The sequence below is a fragment of the Monodelphis domestica genome, chromosome 2, assembly GCF_027887165.1.
Source record: "Monodelphis domestica isolate mMonDom1 chromosome 2, mMonDom1.pri, whole genome shotgun sequence".
NCBI classification, from domain to species: Eukaryota; Metazoa; Chordata; class Mammalia; order Didelphimorphia; family Didelphidae; genus Monodelphis; species Monodelphis domestica.
Window position 1 is genome coordinate 515,209,034 of NC_077228.1, and position 15,994 is coordinate 515,225,027.

Below are 15,994 nucleotides of genomic sequence, written 5' to 3' on the forward strand. Positions count from 1 at the left end.
CTCCTTGTCACAGACTTCTCTGTTTCCCTGTGCTGACCTGGTCTGGAGAAGGGACTCAGGGATTCTTTTCCTGTCTTTTCTGATCAGGATTCAGTCTGGTGCCTTTTATAAATCTCTATGAAGGAATTGTGTGGTTGAGCTTGGATACCTGGAAGAGTCCTGCTTTTCTCCCATCTTGGCTCTACTGAACTAGCCGCTTCATGGTCTCCCTGCCCCCTGCCTCTCCCGACTCCAATCCATCCTCCACATCACGGTGTTCTGCATCCTAGATGTGACCATGTTACACCCACCCCGTGACCCAGTAGACTCTTGTGGCCCCCTGTTACACCTGGGATCTAATATAAGCTCTGTTTGACTTCCCCAAATGGCTCCCTTCCATCTTGTTAGTTTCCCATGACTCCTCTTCACACATTCTGTGGCCTCAGCGTCCTGGCCCACTTGCTCTTCCTCGCTCATAGCGCTCTCATTTCCTGTCTCATACCTATGACTGTAGTTCCCTCCCTTCTCCTTTATTTCTTAAACCCTTCCTTTCTGTTTTAGTAACAACCCTAAGACAGAAGGGCAAGGGCAGGCAGAGGGGGTTAAGTGACTTTCCTAGACAGCTAGGAAGCATCTGAGGCCAGACTTGAGTTCCGATCCTCCCACCCTCAGGCCTAGTACTCTATCCGCTGAGGCACCTCGCTGCCTCTCTGGATTCTTTTAAGACCCAGCTCAAATGTCCCCTCCTGCCGATGTATGTACATGCTGTCTGTCTATTAGAATGTCAGCTCCTTGAGGGCAAGGGCTCCCCCCGCCCTTCTTTGTATCCCCAGTGGAGTGAAGGATGGGGAGATTGAGCTAAGCAGAGTACAGTTAGAAGAACTCAGAACTGGCTGCAAGTTCACATCTACATGAATGGTTTGATGTTCTTTGGGGCCACACCCTGACCTGCTTTCTTGTTGAGCATTTTGTCCATGACTCAGATAAAGACATAGAGTGCATCCTTATGGAATTGCAGATGCCACACCCTTAGGAGAGTGAGGTAACTCACTAAGTGTCAGACCTGGTTTCCTTAAAGATCTCAGCAAGGCAGGGCCCTGGGCTGAATCGAGCAAGGCAGCATTGCCTAGAGATAGACATGAAGTCTTAGGAAACTCAAAGGCCATCATGCCCAACCTTGCAATTTATAGAAAAGGAAACCGAGACCCGGGGAGGGGAAGTGACTGGCTCAAGGTTAGATGTGGGATTTGAACTCAGGTCCTTTGATTCCAGAGACATTGTTCTTTCTTTGTCAGGCTAGAGTCAGATACACCAGAGCAGGATGGGGAAGGCTGCATGGTTAGGTAGCAATTTGCCTGTGAAATATCTTTCAGTTAAAAGAGTTAATTAAATTTTTTCATAACTCCTCCTTAAGGCAGATGCTGATTTTTGCAGCTTTCCTTTCTTACCGATGATGATAGTTTTCAGAGCCCCAAGAAAAATGATGAGCTAAGTCTCTGTGACCTTGAAGCCCAGCACCCAGGGACTGCAGCAATTCAAGGCATCCAGAGTGTCCAGGAGATGTCCCTTGCCTTTGCCCAGGCTTCATCATGGAGGACTCTTGGGTTGTCTGCATTTTAGACGCTCAGGTGGTGCTCTTGGGGAGCTGGCAGCTGGATAATTGGCTGAAAGCCCTGACTTACTCTCATGTGGGACGCCGTCAGCCATTCTGCCCACTTCCTCAGTCCATTTTCCTCCTTTTCTTCCTTTTTTTCCTTCTTTTTCCTCATTTTCCTTTCAGTTCTTTGCTGCCACAAAAGTCCTGCTCTCAGTATTTTTTGTGTACTTGGGTCTTTCCCTTTTTCTTGTCCGTGGGGTACATGTCTAAACATCGAATCTCCAAGACCAAGGGTATGTATGTACAGTCTAGCGACTTTTGAGTAAAATTTTAGATTGTTTTCCAGAATGGCTGAACCCTTGTATAATGCCATCATTGGTGAATTCACGTTTCCCCTCCCCTCCACATTTGCCTTATTCATCTTTTGGCAGTTTTCCCAGTCTGATGGGAGGAGGCAAAGCCTCAGTTTAAACAGATTTGTGTTTTCCTCATCAGTGATTTGGATTATTCTTTCATATGTTTATTGGTGACTTGTATTTTTCTTTCAAAATCATTTCTTCATTCCTTTGGTCTCTTCTCTGATGGGGAATGGCTCTTGTTCTTACATATTGGTCTTTCCCATGTTTTAACTATTAGATCTTTAGCAGGTATTTGCTGTGAGTATCTGTTTTTTTGCCCAGCCAGCCATTTCTTTTCTCTTTTTTCAGTGCATTGATGTTTTTGTTAATTTTATGTACCAGGCAGTTTTGCTATGTAACCAAAACTATCTTTTTGTGTTTTATGTTCACGTCTGTCCCATTTTTAATTAGACATTTCCCCCTTGAGCCCTTGTTGCCTTCCATTCTACCCCAAGTTTTCTAATGTTCTAATGTAAAAAAGGTTACAATGTAAAAGGTCGGTTCAGTTTGTGGCTTTTGTCTCCCTTTCTAAGAAGACTGATAGTGAAAAGCCCGAGCTCGTGCATAGGTTTAGCTTCCTCCAGCCCTTTGCAGAGAGGCATATGAGTGGAGACTTGGGGCAATTTATTCCTGTAAAGCATCCTTGTAAAGCAGGTGGTTGATAGATATCTTTAATTAACTCCAGAAAATGTCAAGATTAGATGAAAAGGCTGATAGAAGCTAGAGGAATAATGACATCCAATTTCTGGCCTTGCCCCCATTTGAATGGGTGTGCTGTAAATGGCAAGTGGGTTAATGTGGTTCTATTAACTCCATTACTAGAGATGTCGATTTGATGTTTTAGCCTAGAGTTTTTGGCCAAACTAATAACAACCGCAAGAACAAGGATAAGAAGGATAAGAAGGCAATCCAGTAAGCTTGTGAGTAGTCCAGATAACCATGAGAGGCAGCTTGGGCTTAGGGAAAGAGCACTAGCCCTGGGTTCAAATCCCACTTCTCTTACTTGTTATTTTTGTAGTCACCTTAGTGTCTCCGAGAAGGAAAGAAGAGAACAAACCATTTATTAAGCACTAACTGTGTGCCGGGCACTGTGCTAATACAAATATAAGCAAAAAGGGAGATAGACTCTGTCCTCTTAGAGCTTGTATCTTAGGAGGAGATAATATGCAAAGAAGGAGTCAGAGGTTGGAGAATGAAAAAAAGGGGGCAGCTTAGGTGTCTTGGTGGATAGGAAGCCAGGCCTGGAGATGAGAGGTCCTGGGTTCCGATCTGACCTCAGATACTTCCTAGCTGTGTGACTCTGGGCAAGTCACTTAACCCTGATTGCCTAATACTTATTGCTCTTCTGCCTTGGGTCCAATACACAGTATTGATTCCAAGATGGAAGCTGAGGGTTCCAAACAAAGTAGGAGCTGGTTTTGAAGTTTTGAAGCAGGGGTAGAACGGAGAGGGGAATGGAAAGTACCTTGGGTTCCTCTACAAAATGGGGGCTAAAGGAGGAACTTGTCGACGGGCCACAGACTTTCTGCTCAGTGAGGGAGCAAAGGGACCTGGACGAGATGACCAAGATTCCTTCCAGTCTAAAAATCAACGATTTGACCAGCTTTGAGAACAGAGTCACATTGGATCAAGATATAGACTGTTTCTTGTTGACAAACATTGATTCATAAAAAGGGAGCTTTTCCATTGGGCCTTTGGAGTGCTGTAAGGTTATGTACGCCCGGCGTGGTAACTGTGAGTGGTCATCAGACACTGTCCTCCAGCAGAGAGTTGGACTATGGGCACCGTATGGGCATCCCTTCCCACTTTCAGCCGAGGTCTTCTATTTCCAAAAGCACACCAAGAAGCCTGGGGATACTCTGGAGCCTCAGTGGTCTTACGTGTAAATGTCGGCGCCCTCCCCTTCCTAGGCGAGATGTCCTGGGCTTCTTCATTGGCCCCTGCCAGTGCTGGACTTGGAAATGGGATGTAGATGATGCTAACTGGTGAGGAAGAGTGACCTTAGGATGTACGGACGTGTCTGTGGCTGAAGACAGCCGAGCCAGCGACCGTGATGTTAGAAATAGCTGCTGCCTCAAGGTTGGCAAAGTGCTTTCACATGTGTGTAATCTCGGTCGCCCCTCATGCAGGCCGACAAGGTAGGTGCTGTGATGATTCCTATTTTACAGAGGAGGAAACAGACAGAGGAAGGCTAAGAAACTTGCCCAGGGTCCCAGGCCGGAAGTATGAGGCCAGGGTTGAATGGTTGTCCTGCCTCGACGCTCAGCACTGTAGGCAATGGGCCATTTAGCTTGCAGCTTCCCCCTCCTATCTCCTGGCCGGCTCACAAGTTTGTAATAGACTTAGCGAATCTGGTCAATCACAAGCTGAGCTAACCAGCTAGAAGTCTTGGGGAGACACTCTTGTGATTTTTTGAAACGAATTTGCCAGCAGTGGAGGATTGACCCTCATCTTGCTAATTTTAGAAGGAGCCTTTAAGAGTTTTGCATCCTCTCTCTCTAGGCACCACACCAATCCAGTAGGTACCGAATGGCGATGGAAGATGGACCAGCCTGATATGATCTTACAGCAAGCCATCGACAATCACCAGAACATGATCAATCAATTTAAAGGTATTTCCCTTCTCTCCACAGTAGACTACTTTGTCCCCCAGAGATCTGAAGACCTTCCAGTCTAACCTGTCTGGGAAATGCACTGAGTCTGAATTGTCTTTCCTTTGCCAGATGCTTGGGCAGGAAAGGGAGAATTCTGAGTCCTTCATTCCCTGAACAGTTGACTCTTTTTTTCTCTTTTATTGGCAGATTTTCTTTCCTATCTGCCTTAAAAAAGGATAAATTATTAAAATGAAAGAACTTCTTATACTGGAGCCTTTGAGGCTTGTTCCCTTGCTTCAGGTTTTCTCCCACGATTCCCCAATGATCTGGGGTCCTTTTGGGGGCCATGTTTTCCCAGTGCACAGACCTACTGACTATCTGGAGTGATGTTTAGGAGCTGATAGGATTTGAGGGGGTGAGGTGGAGTGGGGTGGAGGCTAGTGCAACCATTTGGTAAACTACAGAATTTGAATTCCATGCTTTATTCATCTTGTCTTTTACTGGTGATTGGGAGAGATCAGAGAACAGGAAGTAGAAACTAGGTGAGCCGTTTGCAGCAGTGGAGGGTGCAGCCCCCTAGAGGCGATCCAAACTGGCCTGTGGCCTTTATTTCTGATCATTTCTCAGATTGACCCAGGTGTGCCCATTGGAGAGGGTGAGGTTTGTTTTCAGATAGTGTTTAGCTCAGAGCTGACCTTTGGTAAACACCATCAAGCTCATTTAGTACTTCATGTGTGCATATAAAGGGTTTCCTGTCCTATTTGTTTTGCACATAAATTCTGACATCCTGAAAAACTGTTATGGCCTTCCAGATGTCTTAGTAGTGATTCATGGAATGGCATTCGTTACCTGTATGAGGTCAGTGTTCACCCTGTGATTTGCCATTTCTTTTTTTTTTAAATACTTCTGAGTCACCTGTCTGATTTCAGATCACCCATTGTAAGAAAATGGGCATAGGGTAAGCATGTGCCAGGCTATGCCAGGTACTATAGGCCCTATCTGCAAGGGGCTTACATTTTATTGTCAGGGAGAAGGTACATAGAAAATGAAATACAAAATACACACAAATTAATTTCTTGGAGGAGGGACAGGTCTGATTTGAGAGACATTTTGTTAATATTTGCATGGAGGTGCAAAGTGCACCCTGGATGGCTGGGGACGTGTGGGATAGGTACATGAATGGGATGGGCTGATGTGGATGGGTATGAGTGAGAGAGAGAGCTCCAGCCTAGGTGATTACCGCACCGTCTGAGTCACAGTCAGACTTTCCTCAGGGCCAGAATTCCTGGGCCTGTTTTAATTTGATTGGCCATTGCTGACCTCGAGTGCCCCATTTTATGGGCCTCTGAATGCAGAGTTCATGCTAGTGCTCAGGCCTCTCTAGGGATCGATTGAGCTATCACCCCATTTCTTGCCACCTTCTGGAGGTTCCTTCAATGTGTTGCCCTTGCCCATGGTCGGCGTTGAGCTCAGCATTGTCTTGGAAACCCAACCCTTGCACAGCTACCTTTAGAAGACCCTCGGGGGACAGAAGAGACAAGACTGGGAACTGCCGTATTCTGTAGAGGATTCTAGTGGCCATTGTCTATCTTCTGTCTTGGTGCATTTGGAATTTGACATTGAGAAAGTTTTTTTAAAATGATTTAAAGTGCCTCCAATTTGTCAGTGAATGAGATGCTGATGTGAAAACATTTCAGAAAGGTCAACATGCAAAAACAAATTTAAAGTGTGTTATTATTGCAGTGATCTTCAGTTTGAGAACTTTTATCAGCTCATTTTGCAGGAGGGTTGTGAAAATGAATCTTTTAGCTTAACCCAGGTGGAACATTCTTTAAAAGCACTTCTCCATCCTCAGATCAGGACCTGAAATGGCATTTGGATTTTAGTGATGCTCTTTGTTATTTTCCCAGGTAATCTGTTGACTCTGACCCTTGCCTGCTTCCTCTTTTCTCCTCTTCCCAAATGTGGAACACTGACAGTTGCATCCTCATTCTGGTCCTTTTATTAGACGCTGCTAAGACTCTGATCCTTATTAATTTCCTAAGGAAACTTTTGGTGGCACTCACAAATCACTCAGGGGTAGCGCAAGTGGCCTTGTTGAGTGACTGGAACCTGCTTTTTGACCCTGCCTGATTCTAGTACACTGAATGGATTTGAATCTTTGAAGACCAGGCTCCTTTTGGGAGGAAAACAGATTCATTCTGTTGAATTAATTGAGCTTTGATTTTATGTGAAGTTGTTTCATAGGCCTCTGCTTTTTCTCCCTCAGTCTTGTTTTCTTTTATGAGTCTTTGCTTTAACTGCATTCCACTTAGGTTGACATTTCCCTCATCCCCCTAGAATGCTCCTGGAGCTCCCTTGGCCTCGAAGGCCATTGTGGGCCTTACCGTGCTTGGTTCCAGGCTTCTCTTGTGCTTCCTGACTCCAGTCATTTCATCTGTGCTCCTCTCTGACTCAAGTGTTATTAAGTGCTGACCATGGGTCAGGCATCCCCTTTCTTGGAGCTCTGTTTCTCTCTCTTTCCATTTCTCTTTGTTGTCTTCCCCCATTGTAATGCCCTGGAGGGAAAGGACTGCCTCTTTCACAGGGCTTGGCACACAGTCAGTGCCTAATAAATGCACATATGTGCGCTTTCTCTCTGGCTCTCTGGCTTTGTCTCTCTTACTTTCTCCTTCCTCTCTTTTCCATCTCTTTCTCTCTCTCTGTCTCTGTCTCTGTGTCTGTCTCTCTCTTCTTCCTTTTCCCCCTCTCCCTTCTCTGCCCCTCACTTTCTTTTTCTCTTTCCCCCTTCCCCTTTCCTCTCAGTTTCTCCCTGTCTGTCTCTATCTGCTTGTCTCTCCCTCTCCTTTTCCCTTTCTCTCCCTGCCTTTTCTCTCTCTCCTTTCTACCCCCTCACTTTCTCCCTCCCCTTCTCCCTTCCTCTTTCCATTTCTCTCCTTTCTTTCCCTGTCTCATCTCTCTCCTTTCTCTCCCTTTCTCTCTCTGTTTCTCTCATATGCAGGTTGAGTAGCTTCTTATACGGGCAGGTGGCGAATGTTTCTGGTTTTCTTGTGTGTTTCCCAAGGCAAACTCTGGCCCAGATCTTACTGCAGTCTGTTTTTGTACAGCCAAGAGCTAAGAATGGTTTTTGCATGTTTGAATAAGGTTTTATTGTATTTACATATGTAAAAACCATCTTTGTGGCCCAGTACAAAAACAGGTGGTAGGCTGGATTTGGCCTGTGGGCAGTAGTTTGCTGACCCTCATCTAATGGAAATGTATTCTGCTATTTTTTTTTCTTTTACATCAGCAAACATTTATTAAATGTCTACTATGAGACAAACACGATGCTCTAAATAATGAGGATAAAAAGAAAGATAGAAGACAGCCCTTACCTCTTGAGGAGGAGTTCATAGTCTAATGCAGTGGTTCTCAACCTTTCTAATGTTGTGACCCCGTAATACAGTTCCTCATGTTGTGGTGACCCCAAACCAAAAAATTATTTTGGTGGCTACTTCAAAACTGCAATTTTGCTATAGTTATGATTCGGAATGTAAATACCTGATATGCATAATGTATTCTCATTGCTACAAATTGAGAAGTTGAGAACCGCTGCTCTAAGTTATTTGCAAGCATAAGAATTTAAAATTTAAGTTTTTATGCTATTATGAAAGCTCTTAAGTAATAGTGTGGTCACCGATTTAAAAATATTATAGCTTAAGTCAAAATGACCTTTAGCAGCTTTATTTACAAAGAGGTAGAAAGAGTGAAAGTGGAAAAATGTAGCTAAAGAGATAGGTTTTTACAAGCCTACCAGCCCTTCTCTGGTGAAGTGAGGCTCAGCCCCACAGGGGTTTCCCCTTGGTCCCTTTTTCCCATGTGGATTTCCTGGTAATCCTCAACCAGAAGTTTGGTAGTGTCTTCAGCTAGAGTTCCACCAACACAGCCTCCTCCACAGGAATCTCCAGAACCGATCTCTCCAGAAGCCAGGAAAGGAAGGCCAGCTACTTACCTAGCTCACCCACACAGAGTGTCCAAAGACAAACTCCAAAAGAGAAGAAGTTCAAAGGAGAAGACCAAAGGAGAAGTCTGAAGAAGTCTCTTGGAAAGGAAGTTCAGGACTTTTTACACTCCTTTTTCCATGTTACTTCCTGTCTTTTCCCCACTTTATAGGAATCAATCTCAGCCTTTCAATTTGCCTAGCACTGCCCAGGGGGTGGCAGTAGCTTTTGGAGGTGTGAGCTTACTCTAGTAAGTGACTTAGGAATTCTCTTACTTAGTGTTAAGTAGGGGTGCTTTGAGTTCTTGATTTGTTTAGCTAAAAATAGGCAAGGGGAGAGTTAATCCTATCTTCATACAAGGCTGCTAGTAAAATAAATACAGCTCATATTTTGAACTTGGGGCCTTTCCTCTTGGGTTTCGTTACCTCATTTGGCTGGAGCACTTGAATAGAGTAGCAGTAACAACAATCTCTTAGTCTCTCATCAACAACTTTGGTTAAATTCCTCTGGGGATGATACCTGTAATCTTTAGGGCAATTTAGCCTGTTGTTTGGTGGTAAACTATTGTTTTTGGTAAACTTGGTTAGTTGAGAATGAAAAATGATCCTACATAAACTCTTAAGATAAAACCCAAGTCTTTTCTCTCCCAAGCAGCAGTTTGGAAAATTGGCATATGCCAAGCCATAATTATTTCATATTCAGATAGTATTCCTCTTAGCTGAATGCTTGGAAGGAGAATTCTGTTTTCTGACAAGGCACATTGGAGGTATCAGCTGGTGTTTGAAGATCTTGCTGGTTTAAGAGACTACATTAATGACTCATCTAAAGTCATACCTTGCGACCGCCAGAGCCTTTACCAGCAATAAAACTGGCTTCAGAGAGTTCCTGGGTGGAGTGTCTGTCTGTGGAGGGGGTCCTTTTTGCCTCCTAACACCTACCTCTCTGGTGGTTGGAGAGTATACCTCAGAGCCCACGCATCTCCGACTTTGCTGCCTTGCTCTGGGGGATGAATGAGAAGAACCCCTGGGCTTTTCCTCCAGTAAGAGTTGTCCTTGAGTCTCATAGAACCCCTCTGATTTGCATGGGTTCTCTTAGTGCTTTCCCAACACCAACTTTTTGAGACAGGCGGACATTGTTCACCCCATTTTATAACACTGGGAAGTGAGTTTCAGAGGAGTCGAATGGCTTCTGCTTGGCTCACATCCATAGCCTGAGACTCAGGTCTAATCCTTCTGACTCTGTGTCCACCAAGCATTAAGGTTTTAATAGGAAACCAGAGTCTTTACTTTCATAACCTTTTTTTTTTCCACGTAGCTCTCTACAAAGGTAAAATCTTAGGTGAAATCACATGAATGATAGGTTTCTGCAGATGACTCTAAAAGCTTTTGTTGCCTTTTGTGAGAGCTTCATTTCTAATAGGAGGGAATGGTGGGACTGGGAATGCTTAGGCTAGAATGAGTCTGGTGAAGGGATGGCTTCTAAAAATTCCTCTGCCTCTGCTGCTTGCCTGCCAGAAATCCAAATGTGAAACGGATCCTTTTCCCGAGTAATTCCACCCAAGAGGCAGAGCAGTTTCTATGATTCCCTGGTGGACTGGTAGAAGAATGATGGTGCCTTGAAAAGGCCTTCTGGGCAACATTACCTTTGGCTAGAGTAGAGAGTCTCTTTGGAATGAGCTCATATTTATCCACCTGCCTACGGACTCTCTGCTAGTCTTCTGGTCAGACCAAGGCAGGCCATTTATATTTTCAAAACTTCTTTCTCACTTTTCAGGACCAAGATGGTGGTTTGTTAATACTTTTTCATTTTCTCTGACTTTAAACAGATCAGCATTTTTGGAAAGTCCGTCTTCTTGCTGTGCTAATCACAGCAAATCTTGTCTTGAAAGTTCCACAGAATGAAAGAAAAAACCCGAGAAATGAAAGATGAAATCAGTTATTTCTAAGGAGCTAAAGCTCTTGTGGAAAGGTGGCAGAAATCAGCTGCATTCTAAAAAACATTTCATTCCTACTAACGGTGCCTTCACATCCATGGAGGCCCCTTTGAACCCTTGCTGACTTCTTTGGATATTGGCCATTTAGCTGATTTTCTTGTGTCCTGGCACTGCTGTGACACAGCCTTTATTGTAGATGGGTGATTATCTGTCATTGGTTTTTCGGGATTCCTAAGGGAATGGAATTCACTTCATTGCAAGAGTCACTCCAATAGCAACATCTACACTTCCTCCATTTAATTTGGGAAACATTGATCAAAGCTACTAGATAGAAACCATTGCCAGTGGCATAATTGTTAGAGCGCCAGACTTGAAAACAGGGAAGCCTGAATTCAAATTTGGCCTCAGACACTACTTAGCTTTGTGACCTTGGGCAAGTCACTTGATCCTGTTTGTCCCAGTTTGCTTATTTGTAAAATGAGATGGAAGAGGAAATGGCTAGACACAAAAATGAGAGATTCTACTTAAAGGCTGTGACACATATGACACATACTCTCTTTAATGACACTGCCTGACCCTCTGAATCCATGTCTCCCTCTCTCTACCTAATTGCCTTTTGCTTCCTTAAATGGAGTGGTTCACTCTTTTTTTTTTTTAAACCATATCTTCTGTCCTAATATCAATATTGTGTATTGGTTCCAAGGTAGAAGAGTGATAAGGCGAGGCTATGAGGGTTAAGTGACTTGCCCAGGGTCACACAGCTAGGAAGTGTCCAAGGCCAGATTTGGACCCAGGACCTCCCATCTCTAAGCTTGGCTCTCTATCTACTGTGCCATCCAGCTACCTCTGAGTGATTCTCTCTTATGCCTACCTGGAACACTGCCTTCTAACACAGACATGGAGTTAAGCCAATTTTGTTGGTGTCCAGGGATGCATGTATGCCCTCCTCTTTCTGACCCTTTGGGGGAGCATCCAGTCCCTCAGTACTAACCCTAGGGGATCCATTCTTGTCAAAGGAAAAGTGGGGAACAGCTATCCTTGACTTGGAAATCCAAGTGCATTTTCCATCAAAAACATGGTGTGTTTTCAGTAACATTGGTGAGTTGTAGTTGAAGCATATTTTATAGGTTAAATAGACTTTAGGGAGCTGCCCCAAAAAGAGAACCTAATTACCTTTTGGATTTAATTAATGCATCTCTGGAAAAATTCAATCTGTGGTGAAGAACAGATATAGAAAAAAATTCATTGGATATTTCTCATAATTATTTTTCCAAGACTTGAAATTAGTTTTTTATTTAGTATTACCAATTTTTAGTAATCCTCCTTCTTTAACATTTCTTCAGAGTTCTTAACTCATTGCAAAAGTAATTCTCACAGTTGCTGAGCCACCTTGCACTCAGGTATGCTCACCCGCCTGTCGATCCTGCTCGTCTTACCCAGTACACATGAGCTTATTGGGCTTTCCTCTTTTTGATGTGGTCCAGTTGATGATTAGATTCTTTCAGGGGGTGGTAAAAAAAAAGATAGAAAGGGGAGACCCAGACCCAGAATGGATAGAGCGCTTTCCACCTAGGGGTTCCCCTGAATGCCCAGCGAGATCTCTGGGTATTCTGACCTCCAGTTAGTGAGAGTTAAACAGAATCACTTGCTCTCACTGGGCCAGTGACGCAAATGCCTTTGAGACAATTGATATATAAAAAACAACATCTCTTTTAGGATAAGAGCGGATACAAACCGAGGACTCTAAGGGATCTAGCTAGTCTCCCACAATCCTCTACGCCCCTCACGAGAGGGAGCCTTCCGGTCTTCTGGTTAACTTACCAGCTCCCTATTTCTATCTTGGTGTTCCCCCAACATACTAAGCTGCCTAGCTCTGACCCTCCGTATTAGATTAGATTTAGTTCAACAGCTGTCTCCGAAAACTGTTATGATGGCTAAGTTCACCCCACGGGGGCTGACCCTGACGTAAAATCTCCAAGCCTATCTGACAGGATGTTTTAGATAAAGCCTGGAAAGCACAGCAGGTATGGTCAGATCCCTTTCTAGATCTTTCCCAGTCAAAGAGAGCCTTTCCAAAGGGGAGTTAGAGGTTTACTCCTCCTCCGCAGTCAGGTTGAGGTAGATGAGCTCAGACAAGCCCACCTTTCCTCCCGCTTCGGGACAGGAAGCCCCGCCTCCTACAGGAAGTCACTACTCTAACAGTTGTCACTTCCAAACTCTTCCTTCTGCCTGCTAAAATCCTTTCCCTTGAGTTCCTAGTAGGTGCCTTAAAGACAGACAGCCTTCCACTTCTCTTAAATCGTATCACAGACCAGGTTTGGATGGGTTGCAGCTCCTATCTGATGCCCATCAGAATTTGTGTCAGGTTAGGCCAGAAAAGTGAATTAGGAGATTGGGGGAGGGGTTGGGGGGAACCTTTGCATTATTGTACCTGTTTCCAGCTGTCAGAGACAGTTTAGTCTCATTTCTTTTGTTTTGGTAATTCCTTAAAATGCCTCATTCTCTTGACCTTTATCAGATAGTTTCTTTTTTTTTTTTGGGCACATGAAAAATTAACTAGCCCCCATGGATAAATGTGGGTCAGAGTTTAAGTGCTCATTAGCATTTCTTCATGTTAGGCATTCATCTCTTCATGTGACAGGGACTCTTTTTGAACTTGCAGATAAGCCTTTTTTAAATTTAAAAATACACTTCTGGGGAAGTTGGTGACTCAGTGGATAGAGAACCAGGTCTGGAAGAGATCCTGGGTTCAAATGTGGCCTTACTCACTTCCTAGCTGGGTGACCCTGGACAAGTCACTTAACTCCCATTGCCCAGCCATCACTACTCTTCTGTATTGAAGCCAATACACAGTATTGATTCTAAGTTGGAAATTAAGGGTTTTTATTTTTAAAAAAGGAAATAAAAAAGGTAACAAAAATATACTTTTAGGGGCAGCTAGGTAGCATGGTGGAATGAGGGCCAGGTCTAGAGAGAGGAGGTTCTGGGTTCAAATCTGGACTCAGACACCTCCTAGCTATGTGACCCTGGGCAAGTCACTTACTAATTGCTTAGCTCTTGTTGCTCTTCTGTCTTAGAATTAATACTCAGACAGAAGGTAAATGTTTAAAAAAATACATTTCTGTACTTTAACTTTGTATTTATTTATATCATGTGCAATAAGCAGTTATTAAATGAATGAATCAATGAAGGAAATGATTGATTGAAGAGTTTCCACTGTAAGCCTTGAGCCATGTAGGAGAAATCTGGTTATGAGTCTTGCTGCCCTAATTGACTGGGTGAAATAAGGTGTTTGTTTCAATTTTATAGCCCAGCATCTTATATTTATTTTCAGAATCATGGGATCTGGAGCCAGAAGGATCCTTTGAAATGATCTACTTTGTCTCCCTCTCCCCCACCCTTTTCCCATTAGTTTAATTGGTGAGGAAACTGAGGGCTCGAGTGATTCAGTAACTCCCCAAATCACCCAAGAAGTATTAGAAACATGATTCACACTCAGGTCTTTGGCCTCCTGATTCACTGCTCTTCCCTATACTTCATGCTATCCTTCCACATTAACTTTCCAAGCAGTTGTCTAAGTTTGATTATAAATCACCTTCACTATATGATTCAAGTCTGGTTCAGGCAGCTATTTTGAAACAAAATGACAGTTGATTAGAATTTCTGGGAGAGAACTTTTCCAAAGACAATAATGCAAAAATGTTCTTTAATTTTGAACAGATTTTAATGAAATTTCATATGCTTTTAGAAGTTTCAGAGATACATAGCTTTAGGGGAAGAAATGGTTCATTTTGCCATAGCAAACAAAAATAGGCATCCTTCCAACATCATTTATACTCCTTAAAAACCATCCCTTCCTTCATCCTTGGTTCCTGCCTGTCCCTGTGCAGACATCGACATCACAATCCCAACCTGCTTCAGGTTGGAGGTTCATATGGGGAAAGGAGGGAGCAAACCAACGAACGCACATTTGCATAATGGATTGATGATCGATGGGCGTACAAGTTCTTGCTTCCTTCTTTCCTGCCAAACAATAGTGGTACTTTTTCATCCATAATTTACGGTTGAACCAGATTAAAGCAGAAATGAAGGATAGCAAACGGATGATTTAAAATTTAGGGTGGGGTACTTCACAAGAAGATCTTGTTCACTGAAGGAAAAGGGAATAGAGAATAAACAAGACATTTATAGTAATAAATAAAAATTAATAAAGAACAAATAAGAAAAAATATTTCCAGACACTTCTTTTTCCCGAAGCAAAAGTTCTTATTAGTTGAACATGTCAGCATCATAATTTTATTTGACTGTTAGCCAGGAATGGCACTTTTGAAGAACTGTGAATTAAACTTATATTGTTATTCATTGAAGGGAGAAGCATATTTAAACCTTAGTACAAAATTTAAAAATAGGAATGATATGTTTGATTGGTGTAAATGATAATATTGGCTGAGTGGCTTTTAAAGACAGAGTAGAAAATACATCTGAGGAAAAGGGTATGTTAGAAAGTTGTAAAAAAGACTCATATATTTAATGAAACATAGTAAGACTTGTTGAACACGGTGCTGTAAGCAGGCATCTGGGATTAGAGAAGAAATATTAGGTAACAGGTTTAAAACACATTTTTTAATTAGGGAGAGAGTCATAAATTCTTAGAGAAGCAGGACTGTAAATTGAACAATATAGTTTTTCAAAAAACACAGCTTTAGGGAAAAGATAAGGGAGATTTTTGAAAGAATTTGTCATAAATTACTTGGAAAGGGGCTGCTGGGGAACACAGAGGATAGAATGCCAGGCCTAGGGCCAGAAGGTCAAATGTGACCTCAGACACATCCTAGCTGTGTGACCTTGGGCAAGTCACTTAACCCTTATTGCTTAGCCCTTACTGCTCTTTTCTCTTAGAATTGCTACTAAGACATAAGGTAAGGGTTAAAAAAAAAAAGAATGAATGATTTAAAAAAAACCACAACTCTACTGGGAAACCAATTTGTTGTTTGAGCAATGTGCATAATGGCTCCTAGACTGCCTTCTGTCCCTGTACTTCTGGTTACCAGGGAACAAGAAGGTGGTCATGTCCTCTGATTGTTTCCCTCCAGGACGTTGAAGAATGCCATGATGTTAGAATCCATTTGGCTCAGGTTTTTCCAAGATGAGTGCAGTAAACTCTGACTCAGTTCTACTAGATCTCTACTGTAGTCAGTAGTGAATGCTGAGCATTTCTCTTTCAGAGTACTTGGTGGATTAGAGTCTTGTTGACTGAATGCTCAAGACGACACTGAAAGGATAATTTATTTAATTGATTTCATTTCTTCTTCCCTTTTCTCTTGAGTAGTGATTAGTGCGCCTCACTACCCTTTTCAAAGGACAAATAAGGAATAGGAACACATCTTCGTGGAAGCTCAAGTTACCTTCACATTTTTTGGAAGTCCTTGCTGTTATCAAGTATATTAGGAGAACTTCCAATTACAAATTCTTCACTTGTGAGGGTAACCACAGGATTGGAAAATTTGCTTTTC

The 15,994-nt window shown here is 42.9% G+C and overlaps 1 protein-coding gene across 1 annotated transcript in view; it reads left to right on the forward strand.

Moving 5' to 3' along the window:
* The window catches only part of LOC100010958 (S-adenosyl-L-methionine-dependent tRNA 4-demethylwyosine synthase TYW1), a 252,040-nt gene that overhangs the window by 77,702 nt on the left and 158,344 nt on the right, over positions 1-15,994 (forward strand). The window contains exon 11 of the mRNA XM_007485684.2: positions 4,477-4,586. Within this exon, the coding sequence (XP_007485746.2) occupies positions 4,477-4,586 (110 nt within the window). The remainder of the gene's footprint in view (positions 1-4,476; positions 4,587-15,994) is intronic.